Source organism: Notechis scutatus, chromosome 2 (genome assembly GCF_049901735.1).
Source record: "Notechis scutatus isolate UNSWTSFEM ecotype Mainland chromosome 2, rNotScu1.2, whole genome shotgun sequence".
NCBI lineage: Eukaryota > Metazoa > Chordata > Lepidosauria > Squamata > Elapidae > Notechis > Notechis scutatus.
The window spans coordinates 49,909,046-49,929,014 of record NC_142010.1 but is presented as its reverse complement, the minus strand read 5'-3'; the positions used below and the strand labels follow the sequence as shown (position 1 = coordinate 49,929,014).

At 40.5% G+C, this 19,969-nt stretch overlaps 1 protein-coding gene across 7 annotated transcripts in view; it reads left to right on the top strand.

Annotated features, from left to right (window-relative positions):
• PLXNA1 (plexin A1) overlaps positions 1-19,969 on the top strand; it is a 403,477-nt gene that overhangs the window by 300,126 nt on the left and 83,382 nt on the right. For all 7 annotated transcript variants that reach the window (XM_087954683.1, XM_087954678.1, XM_026678138.2 and 4 more), the window contains exons 11-14: positions 8,437-8,533; positions 10,223-10,413; positions 17,734-17,885; positions 19,260-19,380. In XM_087954683.1, coding sequence (XP_087810809.1) covers positions 8,437-8,533; positions 10,223-10,413; positions 17,734-17,885; positions 19,260-19,380 — 561 coding nt within the window. The remainder of the gene's footprint in view (positions 1-8,436; positions 8,534-10,222; positions 10,414-17,733; positions 17,886-19,259; positions 19,381-19,969) is intronic.

Sequence of the window (19,969 nt, the reverse complement as noted above, 5' to 3'; positions counted from 1 at the left end):
TCGATTGCTATGGCTCAGACATTGGCAAGCAGATATCAAACACAAGTGGAAGCTTGCTTCTTCCCCAATATCAGGAGATAAATTGTTTGGCGCTGCCCTTGACCCATCTCTGATAGAGACAAGAAGCAAGAAAAAGATACTCACCTCTCTCTTTTTCGTAGATTAGAAAATAGACCTTCCCAGCCCTTTCGGAGGGGTTCCTTCATACCCTCTACATTTCTTTCCAGATTCCAGAGAGCGTCTGGATACAAGAATAACCAACAGTCAGATAGTTCCGATCTTGGAGATAGATACCGAAGGGGAGGGCAGACCAAAAGAACCTTTCGAGGGACAGGAAACAGAGGTTTCCGACACACAAAATAAGTCTCATGACTGTGCCCCTATTGGTGGAAGGCTAAGGCCTTTCACAGACAGATGGGATTCCTCTACCACTGATTCCTGGATTAGAGATACCAGAAGATTCAACCTGACTATAGAATTTCAATCCACTCCCCAGAACTTTTTCATGACATGCACTCTCTCCAGGGATCCTGTTAAAAGGAGCCTGATGGAGACAGCTATTAATCATTTATTGGAGATCCAGGCAATCCAACCTGTAGCACCGGATCAGCAAGGGCAAGGCTTTTATTCACTATCTTTTCTAGTCCCAAAGAGTTCGGGGGAATAGAGGGCAATTTTAGATTTAAAATGACTTAATCGTTCCCTAGTTTATAGGAAGATTAAGATGAGTACACTGCAGTCCATCCTTCTGAGCATAGGAAAGGGCGACTTTTTAACCTCAATTGACTTAATGGAGGCCTATCTCCACATTCCAATTAGACCCCCGCATAGCAAATTTCTTAGATTTGTTATAATAATCAACATTTTGAATACGTTGCCCTGCCCTTCAGGTTATCATCTGTCCGAGGACCTTTACGAAGGTTCTGGCAGCTCTGGCTGCCCATCTCGGAGGAACACCTGTTAGACTGCAGTGTTACTTAGATGACATCTTGTTATTATCATCTTCATATAAACAGGCCAAAAGGGAGGCCATAGCATCAGTCATCACCTGGAGAGGCTTGCGGTCCATTTCTCATCACCCACGCATACGCAGCTTCTTGCGCGGGGCTACAAACTTACGGCCTCCTGTAGTGTATCAATATCCTATGTGGGACCTCAACAAGGTCCTTACCACACTCACAAAAACTCCTTTTGAGCACCTGAAGACCACGAGTCTCCATTTTCTAATGTACAAGGTGGTTTGCTTGGTTGCAATAACATTGGCCAGACGAATCTCGGAACTAGCCGCCTTGTAAGTTAGACAGGAGCTCTGTATTTTTCATACAGACAGAGTGGTCCTTAGTCCAGATCCAACGTTCACCCCATAGATAAATTCGGCTTTCCACAGACCACAGGAACTGACACTCCTGAACGTTTGTCCAAGGCCGACACAGACTCTGGTATGCCAATGGCACAGACTAGACGTAAGGCAAGCTCTCTGCATGTATTTAAACTGCACGGCGTGTTTTAGGGAAACAGAGGCTCTCTTCGTTTCCTTTCAGCCACCCACCATTGGGTGCAAGGTCTCTTCCTCAACGATCAGTAGCTGGCTGAGAGCACAATTAGCAAGTCCTACGAGGCACAGTCTCTTCCTGTACCCAGGGGCATCACTGCTCATTCAACCAGGAGTGCTGCAACATCAGCAGCATGGGCCACAAGCGCCAATAGAGGAAATTTACAAGGCAGCAACATGGGCCTCGCCGTCGCCTTTTATTAGCCACTATAAGATTGATGTCTTCACCTCTGCGGAGGCTGGTTTTGGCAGGAGAGTGTTACAAAGGGTCCATAGGGACCAAGAAAAAGGGGAATCTGAACCAGACAGAAGCCCTCCCATAGGACACACCAAGTTTTGGTATGTCCCAATCAATGGATGCTCTGAACAGCTCATCTGGAGAAGGGACGTTGGTACTTACCTGACACGCCTTTGTTTTGTGAGCTCTGAAGAGCATCCATCCCCACCCTTATTCATCTGGTGGGATGCTATTCCGGCCAAGTATTAGAAAGGGTGAAGGAGAAGAAAGGTTTTCATAACTTCGACTTCGCCAAAACTGGGGACACTAGGGAGGAGTCCTGAGGAGGTGGAGGAGCGTCCTCACAATTAAAGCCCAGCCTATCAGACGAGTGACAGAAGCATATCCCAATCAATGGATGCTCTTCACAGCTCACAGAGAAAGGGCGTGACAGGTAAGTACCAACGCCCCTTTCAAACTATGCATCGTGGGCTGTCAAAATTGCATTCAAGAGGGAGGGGGGGAAGGAAGGAAGGAAGGAAGGAAGGAAGGAAGGAAGGAAGGAAGGAAGGAAGGAAGGAAGGAAGGAAGGAAGGAAGAAAGAAAGGAAGGAAGGAAGGAAGGAAGGAAGAATAATATCTTACCTTGAAGCAAGGGGAATCAAAGATATGTACTACAACAGTCTTAATATCACAAGAGGTATTGCAATAAAGTTGATTATTAGTGAACATGAACCTCATTTTGCCTAAGTCCTGGATTTATCCCATATGTTGCAGAAGATCACCAGAAGTCTTAATAATTACCACCAAAAATGTTTGTCAGATAGAAAGGGTCATGTTACGTGAGACAAAAATGCACATATCTGTCTCTTCTGTGTAAACTGTTTTTGTCAGAGCGGGTTTCTAAACAGTTAATAATCTGCCAGTTCCCACTTTGTACCCTATTCAAAAGGAATTCATTTCCAAAAAGATCCAGGGCAGAGAAATGCAAATAAGTGTTTCGGACAGCTGCAGGCTGTATGCCTTTCTGAGATGCCAGGGCCCCAAATGAGACATGTCAGAGTACAAATTGAAAATGCCAATTTCACTTATTCTGCCACGCTGCTCGTCACAGCTAAATCCTTCCCTGCCACCCTCCCAAAACACTTTTTCTCTTTCCAAATGATGGGTACTTTTCCTTTATGTAAATATACGTGACCTTTTAAAACTTATTCCTATAGACAGCTTCTTTGGCCTGTTTCCAATTAGTCTAGCACAACCAGAAAAGAATGGGACATGAACATACACAAATACAGTCACACGCACTAACTCAATTGCATGTACCACATTATGCAAACATCAATTATTTTCAAGTCTCTACTGACCTTTAAATAGCTTATATATTATATTGCAGCTTATATTAGCTGCACTTCAATTATCTGAACTTTTGATTATACAATCTGTATTTAGAGTTCTGTATTCTATTCTTTGGGGCAGATAGATGGTAATACAGACCAGCCTTTCCAGCTTAATGTTTTCCAGGTTACCTTCAGCAGTTCACTTGGACAGTGCCATGCTGGTGAAGGATTATTCTAGGAAAGGCATTTATGGAAGAGAAATAAAATTAATGAATAAATGATTGGTTGATTCAACGTGCCATCAAGTGATTCTTGGCAATCAAATAGAAGTTCCTCATGAAAATACAATAATAGTTCAGATAAATACATCAACCGCCAGATAGGACACTTGGTTGAAATGCCTTAATGGTTGAATGTAATATTTTAAATGTTTTAATTTTAAAATCATTTAATATCATATTCTGCACTTTAGGCAAGCCTTCCTCAAATTGGTGCTCTGCAGATATATTATTCAACGACTCTGGGCATATATATGTGAAGAATGCTAAATAGGTAAAGCAGGTTTTAAACAGCTTAATTTAATTAAAGAATATTTTATATCATTAATATTATAGATCAGGGGTTGATAATTTTTTCAGGCTCGGGCGCCATTGCAGAAGCTCATTTAATGAGCAAATATCTGTCAGGCACAAACAATCAGATCCACGTGTGAAGACTTCAATTAACTCTTTTATTGCTCCAGCCTATTACACAGGAATCTTCTCTAATTGGCAGTTTGCACCTGGATCAGGCTAGATAAGGTTCAATGGCATTCAAAGGTAGTCAGACTTTCCTCTCTTATTCCCACATAGGGATTCCAGACTAATTCCCTGTTTGACTCCTCCATTCTCTTCAACAATATCTTACAAATGCCAAGATCTTAAATTTCAGCAGTTTTAGAACTGGATGTTTTGAGTCTGAGCAGTCGGATAACTAGTAAATTGCGCCCCTGGTTGGCCCCGCCCCTTCCTGCCTGCCCGCTCCCTGCCCCATCCAGTTATTCCTAATCTCACCTGCCATTGCTAACCTGCCTTTGCCCGCCATTGCTGCCTACTTTTCACCGCGGCCCTGATCTCCCTGGGTGAGTGAGCCTACAAGCAAGCCCCGGTCAAGTTGACACCTGGGTTAGCCTAGGCTGCTGCGCTGTCTCCCAACATCCCGCCCAATCCCTGGGCTTGCCTGGGCTGGACCATGCTTGCCAAGGAGAGGAGAGAGCATTCTCCTGCCCCTGCTGGCCACGGAAAAGCCGCTGCTGGGCTGGGGCTGTGCTTGCCAGGGAGAGGAGAGAGCGTTCTCCTCCTGGCCACAGAAAAGCCCCCACGTGCTTGCCAGGAGAGGAGAAGAGTGTTCTCCTACCCCACTGGCCACAGAAAAGCCACCGCAGGGCTGGGGCTGTGCTTGCTAGGGAGAGTAGAGAGTGTTCTCCTACCCCCACTGGGCACGGAAAAGCCGCTGCGGGGCTGGGGCCATGCTTGCCAGGGAGAGCGTTCTCCTGCCCCCGCTGGCCACGGAAAAGCCGCTGAAGGGCTGGGGCTGTGCTTGCCAGGGAGAGGAGAGAGCGTTCTCCTGCCCCCGCTGGCCATGGAAAAGCCGCCAAAGGGCTGGGGCTGTGCTTGCCAAGGAGAGGAGAGAGCGTTCTGCCCCCGCTGGCCACGGAAAACCACTGTGGGACTGGGGCCATGCTTGCCAGGGAGAGGAGAGAGCGTTCTCCTGGTCCTGCTGGCCACAGAATAGCCACCGCGGGGGGCTGTGCTTGCCAGTGAGAGGAGAGAAGAGTGAACTTTCTCTCCTCTCCCCAGCTAGAGGCTCGTGTCAGCAAGGCGCCCCTTAATCAACTCCAGGACAGCTGACAGGTCTGTGGGGAGCAGAGCCTGGAAGCCCTGATGCACCACGTGTGCAGCCGCATGGCTGGCTGGGGGGGGGGGGGAAACGATCCTATACCACCCGGAATCGCCATCTCCGCCTTGCTGCTGCTGCATCCCCCATCCCCTGCGGGGCTTTCAGTCTACTTGGGGTGCGAACAGGTGAACCTCCCTCGGAGCTCGACACCTTCGTGCAAGAATAAGGGGCCTGTGTGTACGTGTGTCTAGAGTGCATGGATAATTCTAAGGGACTGGGTGGCTTTGCACGGCTGCCGATGGACTGCACAATCCTAAAGTGCTGGGAGTCAAGCAAGCACGTTTTAACCATGAGTGGTTTATGTTACTTTTTTGCTATCATCCCCTACCCAATAATTATATATGGGTTTTTTTTGTCTATGCTGTAATCAGTGTCTCCCATTTTTCATCATTTTGTCTTTGTAACCCATTTGTATGGTGTGGAAGTGCTTTGTATGTACTTCATGTACATGTGGTTGATCTATGTCAGGGCTCTCCAAACTTGACAACTTTAAGACTTGTGGACATAGCTGGCTGTAGAATTCTGGGAGTTGAAGTCCACAAGTCTTAAAGTTGCCAAGTTTGGGGACCTCTCGAATAGATTATCAAAGAAGAAAGAATAACATGCATCAGATGCCTAGCAAAATTTAGTAATACTACAGATTGGCTGTTTACATTGAAATCAGGTGCAAGATAGTAATGGTAGGTAAATTATTGGGCAGTTTAGTTTGGTATTTATTTCAGTAGGCTGATTTTAGAAAGCTAAACAGGATCAGACCTGGTAAGTACTTGGCTGGGAAGCCAACACAAAATGGAGTGTGGGGAGGAATGGGGTTGGGAAGGAAAGAAGGAAGATAGGATAAGATAACTTTTATTGTCATTTTTTACTGTAAGTACACTGGCACACATTAAAAGTGAAATATATATCCATATCCATACACATACATAACACACATATACACATGCTACACAAACACACACACACACAATCATTGCCCATTTTGAATACATAGCGGAAAGGAAGAAAGTATTGGATACATATACACAAATGTGTGTGAAAAAAACTGCAAAGAAATAAGATTTAAAAATACAGTTTCCAATCTTAACAGTTATAGATGAGAGAGAGAAAGAGAAATGAAAAACAGAGAGGGAGAAAGAGATGAGAAAGAGCGAGAGAGATGAGAAAGAGAGGGAGAAATAAAGAAAGACAGACAGAGATACCTTTTTAAAAGAAAATAGAAAAATGGCTCTTTGAGTGGTTAAGGTTGCAGACCCCTGGGTTAGGCAAACACCATGATTGTTAAGTGAACCTTGTGGTCATTAAGCAAACACTGGTTGTTAAACAGGTCCATTTTCCCCAATGGGCATTTTTAACCAGAAACCAGAAGGAATTATTGGAAACTGGCAAAAAACATAGAAAACCTCAGTCACAAGACTGTGTGGCATGTTGTAACTGGTCATAAGTGTGTGTGTGTGTGTGTATGGCTGTCAAAACACCAAAAACAGGTCAAGTACCTCTGGGGAGGTCAGTCATAAATTAGAACACTTGCTAAGCAATTGGCCGTTAAGTGAGGACCACTCATATTTGGTTTGCCAGTCACATGGCCACCTAGCTACGCCCACCCCAGTCATATGACCACCTAGCCATGCCAGTCAGCAAGCCATGCCCAGCCAGTAACATGACCACCAAGCCACACCCACAAATTAGGCCACGCCCACAGAACTGGTTGTTAAGAAATTTGAATCCCACCCTTGCTTGTAATATTTCTTTAGTATATACTTCATATTGTGATTCTGTGTTGTTGCTAGCTCTCTGTGCCAAAAAAAAAAAAAGATTGGTCACATTATTTGACACAGCTTTCAAGAAGTGAGTGTTTCTGTGGTGTGTTTTGTTTCTCATTCTATATACATAACAGTTCTCTTGTATTCTGTATGCTTTATAGCAATTTTTAAAAAAGAAAATACAAATTAAGACAAATTGGATTTCCATGGAAGTTGAAGAGAAGGAGGAGGAGGAGGAAGAGAAAAGCCAGACTTGGAAGGATACATGGGTTGGGGAAGATACCTGTTGCCTTCTTCATCTTTTTGGCTGTCTTACGCCTTGGTGGCTATGCTGTGGCTGAGCAGGGAGGGGATGTTATCCAGAGGAGGGGGAAAGCTGCACCTGTAGTATCCATAGTTCCCTAACAAACTCCAGCAAGCTATGAATCTTTCATTTAATCTCTCCTGACACGCCTGTCATTTTCTCCGGAGAAAAGCAGAGAATCTCTCGCCAAAGGAGGTCATTAGCTGTCAGGGAAGGTTCCGACTGCCTTCCTGTCTTCCTATCGATTAAGCCTCCACATGCACGCAGGCACTGTGAAGGGAATATTGATGAGGCTGCAAGAAGTTTGTCTGAAGCAAGAGATTGGGTTAGGTTTATTTTTCACGGAGATAGATGGGGTGAAGGCTCATGGTGATGTAGGATGGAAATACAATTCCCAATTTGTGTGCCTCTGTAATCATCCTTCTTAGAGAGATAGTCTTCCTTAAGTCCGTTGCATTTTCATTTTCTTTCCTGCTGTAGAAGCCGAACAGTATTTGCCAGCTCAACAGAGACAAAAGTAATGTCTCCTGTTGCTGGGAGGTTTTAAATTCTATTCTTCCTCAGTTTAAATATTTATTCAGACAAAGGCTCCTTGCTCTGTTGTCTTATTTTGTGGAACAAGTGCACAACATTCCTGGACGCTGAATGATGATTAGAATAAAATAACTTCAATTTGTACTTTTTATTAATTTATACAGTGACAACACCCATTTATAGCTAGTATATTACTTGAAGAGGTCTGAAAGTCACTTTATTTTAGGTTTTGTGTACTCTCAGATTGTATTTTAACAGCAAACCCAGTTTATTACGTGATACAATTTTGTGCCAAGGACCATTAGCCTCAACAGCTCAAATAAATTATGCTTATGATTTGACATCCAGTAGATTTGCTCAATTCCTACCAATCATTCTCTACTGGTAAAGAATATTACAAATCCAGAACTAGTCTGTCTTAACATTGCATAAGTAGGCAAAGGGAAAATTAAAGTGGAAAATAATTTAGATGCTTTGGATTGGTACTCTGGACTTTCCCTCAAAGTGCATTCTGTCTGACAGAACTATAAAGAAGCAGCTAGGAAAAAATATAAAGAAAATTGTGTTGTTATTGTTGTTGTTGTTGGTTATTGGAGAGTCTTCATGTCTGACCAATCTGTCTTGCTTTTGACATGGTCATAATTGGCAGAGGAAGATCCAGGTAGGTGTACTTGAAATTGGTGAGAATAATGTGATGTCCTCCACTGGCCTTTGATTTGCCTCTTGGTTTGTATCTGCTATTTTTGTGTAAGGCTGACTAATAAACTCTGTGCCCTGTTGTGTCTTCTTTGGCAGTATTTCTATGAAGGGAATGACATCAGTGACCTCCCAGTGAACCTTTCTGTTGTGTGGAATGGAAACTTCATAATTGACAATCCCCAAAATATCCAAGGTAAGCTGGAATAGGGAATGTAGAAACACGTTTAGTTATAACAAAATTTTCTCCATAATAAACTGTCTCCACACTTAATCTTTGAACCAGACAGCTGGGGACCATATTGGAATTAACAAACTGCCACAAGTGAAAATTCAAAACATTTTGCCCATATGAGCAAACATTGTTCCTTATGCATATCAAAGTTGAAGGAGAAAGTCTGGAAAGATCTGGTTTTTTAACTTTTTCTCTGCGTTATTTCTCTCTGTGTCTAATGTGTCTCTGGAAATGCTACAAGTTATTCAGTTAACTAGATGCACATCCTGTGTAGCAGGAAACCATGATAAAGTTATTTTACTAATGCAACCTAGAACGTTCATAAATGTCCTAAGTGAGAGGATTGAAGGGGCGCTTATTAGAAATTTGCAGATGACACAAAGCTGGGCCTATTGCTAACACTTTGGAAGATAGTTTCAAGTTCAGAAGGATCTTAACAGACTTCCACATTGGGCTCCATTCAACAAGATGCAGTTCAGTCGTGAGACGAGTAAAGTCCTGCATTTAGGCAGGAAAAGCCATATCCACCAGTACAAGATAGACCTTGTCTGATGCAACAATAGTGCCTATGAGATGAGTCTACCCTGTTTCTCGAACAATACGGCCTCCCCCAATAGGAAGTCCCAGCATGTTTTATAGGCATGAAATGAAATTAAGCCCCTCCCCCAAATTAAGGCCTATATTAAACCATGCGAAATGGGGGGGAAATGCTTGCTTGCTGTTAGGAAGTACTTTTGTTGCACACCCGGATATGGTGCTGCCTGCGTTGACCCCGATACGAAGTGCCCCACCAATGCCGAGGTCAACATCCAAGCCGTTGCCGCCTGCCTGCCCTAAGATGCAAGGGGGGGGGGAATTAAGTCACCCCCGAAAAGACGGCCTAGCCATTTTTGGGGGGCTCAAAAAAAAAATAAGACCCGGCCTTATTATATGAGAAACACGGTAGGTGCCCTGGTGTATGTAAGTATGACTCAGTAATGCGCTGCAGCTGACAAAAAAGTCAGTATTGACCTGGGTTGCATTGACAGAGGGATAGTATCAAGATTGAGGGAAGCAATTGCATCACTCTATATTACACTGATGAGGTCACATTTGGAATACTGTGTTCAGTTTTGGTCACAACAATATAAAAAAGATGCTGAGGCCCTAGCAAGAGTGGAAAGAAGAGCAACAAATATGATAAGTGTTTTAGAGGCTGAATCCTATGAGGAATGGCTAAAGGCACTAGCTTATGTTTTGTTTAATGAAGAAGAATATGAGGGGCGACAGGATAGCAGTCTTCCAGTACTTGAAGGGCTGCCCCAGAGAAGAGGGTGTTAATTTATTCACCCTAAGACCCGAGGGCAAGACAAGAATCAGTGGCTGGAAGTTCATCTGAGAGAGATACAACCTGGAAATAATGAGACATTTCCTGACAGTCCGAACTATTAAGCTGCCTCCCAGAGTTGTGGATGCCCCATCATTGGAGGTTTTCAAGAAAATATTGGACAACCATTTGTCCAAGATGCTTTGGGAACTCCTACATTGGGTAGAGGGTTGGACTAGAAATTTAAAAAAGCCTAACATCTAAAATTACACATCAGAGGATAGTCTATTTAGCTAATTCCACCCAGCACCAATTTATCTTTGAGTGTATTCTTTCCTTTGCAGCTCACTTGTACAAGTGCTCAGCTCTGCGAGAAAGCTGTGGGCTGTGCCTGAAGGCAGATCCACGCTTTGAGTGTGGTTGGTGTGTGTCAGAAAAACGATGTTCCCTCCGTCAACACTGCCCACTATCGGAAAGCAGCTGGATGCATGCAAGCAATGGCAATAGCCGTTGTGCAGATCCCAAAATCCTTAAGGTATGTTTGGGATGGGGGTTGCACTGCCAAAGAAGAGAACCTTTCTCCATTCTCTTTCTTAATAGCATACAGGAAATTGGCTGTGTCACAGGATGCCTGGAAATACTTGGTCCTGTAATATTTTATGGACTGATAGGCATATCCCACAGCTGTTGGCATTAATCAGCTTTGTACATTGCTGATTTTCATGTTCATAATCCCTTAGCTTACCTAGCTGTGGTATCAGGGGAATTTCCCTGGCAAATCATGAAACAGCGTCAGAGGAGGCTAAGAATTATAGGATTTGACGTGTAACACATATGGCAGATACCATGCTGGGGAAAGCTGGTGTGTATAACATTCCTGTGGCACACAATACTGCTGTCAGTTTAGACTACTAGTTCTTCAGCTGTTACAAATACTTTATCATGCCATTTTACTTTTTAGAGGCTCTTTTTAATAAATGTGGTAAAATCCCCCTCTCTCTTTCATGAGATTTCATGGAATACTAATGCTTATTTGATTATGCCACTGCTATAGCTGACATGCTGCTGATGAAATGATATAGAGATGCTTGCAGTAGACAATTGGGAGGATGTGATTCAGTGGTGAGAGTTAGATACATATCCTACATGCCATTTCTTGGTCTAATTTTTCTCTTTTTCTCTTTAGCTTCTCCCTGTGACTTTTGTCCTGCTCTCACTGTAGAATGGAGACGTTTAATATCAATCGATATTGGTGGCTTGCAAGAGTTCATTGTTCAAATCTGAAGAATTGCTCTGAGGGCAATTGGTCAGATCTAATGAATTACTCTGAGGGCAATTTCCTCGAATAGGCAGGGGCTGGAAGTGAATTTGGCACATATTCACTGCATTACAAGGCATTTGTGATAGAAATCAGCCGCTATGGTAGAACAACATTCTCTGCTTTTATGTGGTTTCTATATAGTTTCTTCTGTGTTTAGTCTTGAACTTTGTATATCTATCCAGTTATCTTTGCATCTAAGAATAGAAAGGTGGTGTTGAAAACAAAGGATAGAGCAAGAGGTTCAGGAAACTGCAGATATCTCTGCTGCAAAGCTAGATGCCATTGAATATTAGTCTGAAAATGTTTTACCATGTTTAGTACAGTTTCCTTTCTGGTTTTAACACGTTTTGTAATTGTTGAACAATCTCTCAATAATCTCTTCCTCTCATTTCATCATTCAGTTTTGGTCTCCTATTTCTTTTACTGTCCTAGTAGAAGGGATCTTTTTGTCACAGCCCATCTCACCGGTATGGATACCCCACTCCTTGACTGTTTCTGTTGGAAGAATGTGGGGAATATGTATGTTTCTATGTACATGAAGGAGAGAAAATTGATCTAGATCAGTGTTTCTTAAAATGTGGTCTGAGGACTTCAGGGGCCTCCAAGACCCTCCCAGGATTCTGCAAAATCAAAATTATTTGCCAGATATTGAAGATGTTTGCAGTAATTTAAAATATTCTCATTATTACTTTTTATATGTTATACAAATTTTTTATATGTTATACAAATATTTATGTTAACCTCTAATGGGTTCAATATTGTTATTTTTACATGATTCAATTCAATTCAATTTTTACATGATTCAATATATAATTCAATATATAATTCCATGAATGCATCAATTTTATTTTTTAATACTTAAATATCAATAAATTTAGCCCATACAAACCAAGACACTTTTGGGGTCCTCTATAATTTTTAAAAGTGGGAAGGGGTGATGAGAGAAAAACGTTTAAGAAATGCTAGTCTAGATGGTAGATTGTTTAACTTGTAAGAGTGTTATCCTATTTAAAGGATAATTAATTTTAATTAGTAGCTATTAATTCTATTATTTTAAAATTATTTTAAAATTCTGTCAGTCTAGTCCTTTGGGAGAATCTTCCCTGGCAAATATATAAACAAACACATGTATTTGGGATCTTATTCCATTTTTCACAACTTTTTCCAGTTACAATTTTTATTTTGGTGATCAGTCTTAATTTGCTTCCCTGAAGGTCACATCTATTCCATCCACCATTTGCTGTAGCAACCAAAAATTTTCTTACACATATCGCATTTTAAAAATAGCAATAGTTTGCAACTATTTTAATTTTGCACCAAACTAAATCTTCTCTCATATGTCCCCAATGTTCTGGTTCCAAATCTTGGTTTCTAAATTTTGATTGGGAAGGAAAGGAATTTTTATTTGTTCCCTTGATTTTGGTTAAGAAAACATCTTTTGATCCTGAATACTGCAGCTAACCATTGTACAACTTAATAAACACATGTCAACAAAATTGCAACAGCAGAAATTTTAAGGTTGTCATATCTTTAATGGCTTTAAATAGAGCCCCCAATCTTAAACCTGCAGAAAATAGGTTTCTTAGTTTATCATGTCCCCAAGCAATATTTTTTTTGGTTCTTAAAAGCTTTATCCTTTTAAATATGAATGTGAGATGCCTAAATCTGGGTTCATGATATCTACACATGGTGCTAGGAATAAGTTATGGGCTTTTATAAACCAACTGAGCACACTATGTTGTGAAGTATCAGTTGTCATAGGAAAAGGGGAGAAGTTTAATAATGTAAGACCACAATAAAGTCTCAGAGGTACCAAGTGGGTATATATGGATGGCTTATGTGCAGTTTTTAAGTAATTATCAGCACTTCATTCTAATACAACTCTACATTACTAAATTATGAAAACTAAATTAAGAACTTGTTCCTGCAGTTGTACACCCCATTTAAGCAGATCAAATACTTTATTACTGTGTACTTTGGGGTGGGTGAGTGTTACATTGTTATTGCTTTTTCACAGGTATTGCTGTGCAGGCTTCAGGAAAATGCAGTGATAGTTTATTTGCTAGGGTCATCCAGAATGCATGGGATCAGGGGTGTAAAATATGCTGTGCAGTTTTTTTGGTTTTTTTGTCTGTTTAATCCTGGAAAATACAAGTAGTAAAGTTACTAAGCCTGTTTCTCTTGGGGCAGAGACTGTGGATGAGTTTACACAGCAAGCTGAGATACTTAAAAAAAAGCACTCACAAAAACAGTTTGTTTATTAAGCCATAAATTGTGGATTCAGAGATTGTGCAGTTATAGTAATTAGCTAAAATCCAAGCAAAATTAAATGTTAAAGCTTACCATTATGATCCCAGCCTGTGATTTCTGCTAGATTGAAGGGAAATGGGGTTAAAGGACATCCATTTAAAATAGAAAGCTGGTATCTGAGATTTTAGCTTTTAGAAGAGTAGTATTTTAATGCTGAAAAATAAATTCAGCTCTATCTTTTGATGCGCTGCTCAGATAATGCCTTCCTCTTCCTTGAAACATTGCCATAGAAAACAATGAAGAAGATTTGTAGAAGATCTTTGATAGGAAGAAAAGGTGATAATCTGCTTCAGCTGCAACTTCTCCAATCTAATACAAGCATTGTAGAAGAGCTCCAAGAGAGCTGATTTGGGAGAATCAGTGAGAAAATATTGTTCTGGATGTCAGAATAAAAAGCATTTATGTGATCTTCTAATTAAATTAAGTTGCTCTTGATTGATTTGACAAGGGGCGTGCATAAGTGCACCATCGTGCCTCCTGTCCCTGTCCTATTGTCCCCATTTAATCGTACCTATTTTCTGTATTCTTACTCATGTTTATACTTATATCTATTATTTTGTAAGCGATTGACAATTCAAATAAATAAATAAAGATTGTTGTGGTTACCCCTTCCCTTCAGCACTATAATTGTGCTAAGACTTCACAATTGCTATCTCTTATTATTGTAATAAAATCAAGTGAAGTGATTGAGTGTGATCTTAATATTCCTACTTTACTAACAGGAAATTGAAAGATTTTGAGTTAATATTAAAACACTCTCCACGTCAGGCCATTATTTTGTCTTTTATCACTTTGGCATGATATTACTGTCCAAAATCTGACCCCAACGTTCCCTTTGCTTTAAATTATATTTTGGATATTAAGAAGTGAATCTACCACATGAAAATGCTGCGTTTTGTTGCCAGACTTTTCTATGAAAGTCTCTTTTTTGGATCCCAACTAACATACACTTTGCTGACTGCCAGTTTGCAATACTGAAGCTGGGCCTATATGGTTGTGTTGTTTCAAACTTTGGCTCACTTCTCTGCTTCCATTCTTAAGCTCTGTAGATAACATTCTCAACTGCATGGACAGATTAGCTATTCTGAAATTAAATGGTCAAATAATCAAGACACTTAGTAGACGATTCATTATTTTCATATTTGGGGGCTGGTATTTCCTACATTCACTTGGCAGATATGAAGGGTTGTGCTTTGAAACCAATTAGATGAAGAGGGCTGCTGTTTGTCAGACAGAGCTGGTGTGGGAGTTTGTGTATAAGGAAAGAACAAAATAGCTGGATTTTCCTGCCAGCTTTGGTTCCCAAGTGTCTTGTTTTAACGGTGACCCCACACACACAGTGTGTCAAGCAGTGTCAACTTTTCTCCAATGTTGCTTCTCCCTAAACATGTGGCCCTTGTCAGTTTTGCTGCAGTAGGGGGGAAATCTAACAAACTATGGAAGCCTTTCGCACTAATTTAACAATACCAAACCACAGCACAACTCACCAGGTACCCAGAGGAGCCCTGTTTAGGGAACAGTAACTCAAGTTGTAACAGCTGCTTCATTGCTTCTGATCCAGGATAGCAGTGCATGATTAGATTAAATGTAGGTGAATGATAGACTCCAGTTTTCAAATTGTCTTGTCTTGCATAAATTCTATAGTGTGGCAAGACTCCTTCAGGCCTTTATCATAGTTTAACAATGGAGTAACCTGCAAATCAGGGAACAAAGATGGGCTTTGTAGTCTTGTATTCATAGTCCACGTTGGCTCTGGGCAAACAGCAACAGATCTGCACCTTGTCATATGGTCATTATCCAGCAGAACCTTTTCTCCATCTGTCAATAGGGAGAGTCATTATAGATATGGATGAAATGGACTTCATACATTGCATCTCGGAAGTTGTATTAAACTTTTCCAGGTGGGGAGTGGTTTGAGAAATTCAAAACCTGGCAGATTTTGTTGATTCTGGGTTTTGGCCGAGTCAAAATTCGGAGGATAGTCATACAGAGAGCTAAGGCAAGGCTGGTGTCTCCTGCCTTAACAGAATAACAGAGTTGGAAGGGATCCTGTAGGTCATCTAGTCCAACCAATACCATTTCAGACAAAAGATTGTCAGATCTCTTCATAAAAACTGCTTCACATGGTCTGTGTGTCAGGCTACCTGCCAACTTCCCTGCACTCTCATTTTCTTAATTCTCATAATGGCATGCTTGAAATAAAATCATCAATTGGTTAAGGCTAGCAAGTAATAGAGAAATTCAGAGTTGCAGGGTGGAGACGCAGTTGGATATTTGGCATTTAGAGCTCAGGATATTGGCAGGACTGTCTAACCACCCTTGAATCTTCCTAGTTCCTTTCTTTCTCATCCCCCCTCCCCTTACTGAGTTGATGCATTTAATATCTGATAGTCAATAATCTAGAATGATGGTGTTATCTATATTTGCATCCTCTCCTGGAAGTGTACAAACAAAATCTCTTCCCTTCCCTCATTTCAGTTTGACCTCATCTGACTCCAACAAACTAAAAAATAGGAATCCCCAATAGAAAGCATTTTATTGATTGATTGATTTTGTTTGCTACCTGTCTCGCCACAAGGTGACTCTGGGCAGCTTACAAAATTAAAATCAATAAAACTGTGTGTGTGTGTGTCTGTGTGTGTATAGATCATAACCAGCACTTTGAATCATACCTGAAAGCAACCTGGCATTCCATGAAGTGAGATGGGCATCATTGCATCATTGTCCATCTTGTTACATTCTTGGCCAGTTGAAGTTTGCAGGTTGTTATGCTTATTTCAATGACTCTTTAAATAACTTTTCAGCTACAGTGCTAGATGTAAGCCTAGAACCGAACAATTCGGGCTTACCGGGTTTTGGGAAACTTGCTTGCTTATGACTCATCATCTCTATTGAGATCAATTGAATAAAAACAACATGATCTGGGCATGTAGTGAAGTAACTTGCAGGCTGACTCATAAATATAGAAATTCCTTCTCTTGGATCCTTGCCAATCCCTGTGCATTTTGTAGAGGCAGTATAAAGCTGATCTGTAGGCAGTACTAAGAGGCTTTGTCTTAACTATACTTTTATGTCTTCTGTTTATTTTTAAACATAAAACGTTTCCTGAGCATTTAAGAGTTTTCAGCAGGGCAAATTAAGAATTGCATGCATTCCAAAGCTCTTTGCTATCCCTAAGCCTCCTCAGTACCAAGCTTAGGAAAGGATGCATAGCCTTTGTCTAGGATTAGTGCAGAGACTGGGGGCCAGCTTGTCTGATCAAGTAATCAGTTGGTTCTTGATTTTGCTGGGTCCTTTTATGCTGTTTCGGCCCTGGAGTCCCTTCCCTTGGTTGTGGTTGTGGTGACCCAGAAGAGCTTTCCCAGCTGGGTGCCCATTAATCCTTTTTATCACTTGCAGGTGTATGCCAAGCACTGGGGCCCAGCAAAATGTGGTGTAAAATTGCCCATAATTACCTTGTTAGTGGCAATGGTGGGCTTGTAACACATGGCTCATCTGTCATCACGCTGGCATATGTCAAGCCACACCTGTCCATTTTATTGGGAATCATCCTAACAAATGAGCCATATCATGCTCTACTGGGGCTTTCTTCCTTCCCCAGCTGGTGCTGGCAGAAACTATTGTGTGCTGGGATATTCCAGAATTACTAGAGAAAGATAAGCCCCATTTTACATGAGTTAATTGGTGTCTTCTTTGTAAGGAAGGCTCTGAAATGATGGCTTTTCTTTTAATAATTCATAGCATGAGAAAGAAATAGTAGGCTTTCTGAGAACATCAAGGGTTGAACAAGCAGAATGCTAAGAAGGATTCCCTGGACCATCGTGAAGTCCAATGCTAATAGTGTTAGCAAGCCATCTCCTAAGTGGAATATGAATTTATGGTTTCCATTTTCATATTCTGATCGGTTCAGTGGGATATATTATGGCAAGTTAATGTAGTAAGAAAATGGACAATGGAATTCAGGAGGTAGAGAAATTACTGCTTTCGATGATAGAAACTTGTTTGGAACTATAGAAGGGCTCCTTGAATTTTAAATGATTATCACTTCAATTTTAATTTTTTTACTGATAAGTTCATTGTAAATGGTAACCTGCCTCAAACTTTAAAAATTTATACTATCATACTTACTAGTATGAGGATGGTATAACAATGCTAGGGCAGATGTTGATGTTCATTGCCTATTCATTGATGGATTTCAAAACAGTCTGCTTTGTTTCTTCTTAGTTGTTTCCTGAAACAGGCCCCCGGCAAGGTGGGACTCGGTTAACCATCATTGGTGAGAACTTGGGCCTGAAGTTTGAAGATGTACGCATGGGTGTACGGGTTGGGAAAGTGATATGTATCCCCATTGAAAGTGAATATATCAGTGCTGAGCAGTGAGTATCCTTCAAATTATAGATGACTATGTAGGATATAAAAAATAGATTCATTTATGAGATCCTATATAACTATAAAAAGCAGGACAGTCAAGATTTGTGTGCTGCCAATAAGGAAAGATGGCTGTGATTTTTCTTTTAGAGCATTAGTCACCATCAGCACTTCTTGATTTAACTCATTTTAAAATGACTGTTTCTTATTTTGGGAAGAGCCAATGTGGTGACGTTGATAAGGCAGCTGAACTTGGATAAAGATTCAGATTCCTGCTTATCCATGAAGGTCACCAGTTCATGCTAGAAGCAATTATCTTTCACCCTAATCTTCCTCATAGGATTCCTGTTTTTATTAAATGAGATGGCAAGTGTATAAGCATTTCTCCAAGCAATTTAAGGGAAAAAATGAATGGCAGGATAGCTTAAAAATAATAATGCCAGATCTTCCTCTGGGTTTGGTCCCACAAAACAACGGCAAAATAATAAGGGGAATGCCAAATCTTCTGTGACATCCTGTCAGAAAGATTCTTCTGGTTTCACAAATCATTTCTGGAAAATATTGGATGGTAAAATATAATGATTCTGTGAGTCGTTAACAGAGTTTTGATTTTGAAAACAAAATGTACCTGGGGTTTTTTGGGGGCGGGGGGAGGAGGAGAGAATGATTTTTCACTGCATATTTCGTGTTAATTTAAAACCCACTGAGTTAAATACGTGTTTACAAAGCCACACTATCTAAAGCTGGTCAATTCTGACTAGCCACATACATTCTGTGTTCCCTGCTCTTCAAATTTACCTAGTTTAAAATTACATAGAAAAATACAGAGCAAGTTTAAACATCAATAGGATACAATAAGAAAAATCAATGTAGGAACATTTAGTGGGTGTCTTTCTTTTTGCTTGTAGATAGTAAATCAAAATACAAAGCCAAAAATGTATGGGCATGTTTTTCACTGCTTAACTTATGGATGTGCATTACATTACATTAACACATACTGTGATAGGATAGGGACAGAATGAAAATAAATGTTTTTTTTCTTTTTAGTTGTATTAAATTTTAATTGATTCCCTACTGAGTTAAATTATGCTCCCCTTGTAATATTTTATGTATTCTGCAATTTTAATATGCCTATTGTTCAAACACCAATTTGATGTATGCTAAGGCATAATTTGCTGAAATTGTTAAATGGCATTTAATTAAAATAACAACAGCCCATTCAATTATAATGACAAGATTGAAAGAAAGAATCAAGAACATCAGAAATATTTGACATAGGGATATGGCCAGTGATATGCAGGGTAGCTACACCTTATATATGTAATAAGAGCCACTGACATTTCTTGTATTTATAACATGTTCAATTGATGTGCCTTCTGTAGGATCGTCTGTGAGATTGGAGAAGCCAGCCCCAGCAAAATTCAAGATGCTCCTGTAGAAGTGTGTGTCAGAGATTGTTCTCCCAGCTACAAGGCTATAGCTCCAAAAAGCTTCACATTTGTGGTAAGATTAAAATATTAGACATTTGCTTTTGCTATTTCATCTCCCCATCGAATCCCATTTTTGCCCTACGGATTTACCTTGTTTAATTGTTTTTCTATCACAATCCCTTATCCTAACTATGCTCATGTTTATTATTTGTTGGTAGATAGCACTTTAATTTAATTCGGAAATTATAGCCTAACCTTTATTTAAAAAAAAAAGGCACAAAAGGCATGCCAAGAAATAAATTACCAGTCAATCTGTTCAGCCTTAGAAGATTCAAGACATTTTTGCTTAAACTAGGATTCTTGTGTGATTTTAACTAAGAAAGAAAAATTTCCCATCTCATAAATATGACTGGAACAGTCATTAACTAATTTCTATCGGACTAGATCAAGATTTAAACAGCAGCATCTCAATGATGAGCTGCTTCCTTTCACTGATTTAGAGCTTGGCATCTGCTGATAGCAGTTTCTAAAATTACTCAAAACTGTGAAGCAACTAATGAGACTTTGGCTGGTTAGAATTGTTTGTCAGTTTCTAAGATTGTTCTGTACAGCATTTATTGTTAAACAGGTGTTCTCTGGCTAGTAGAGGGGTACAAATAAGG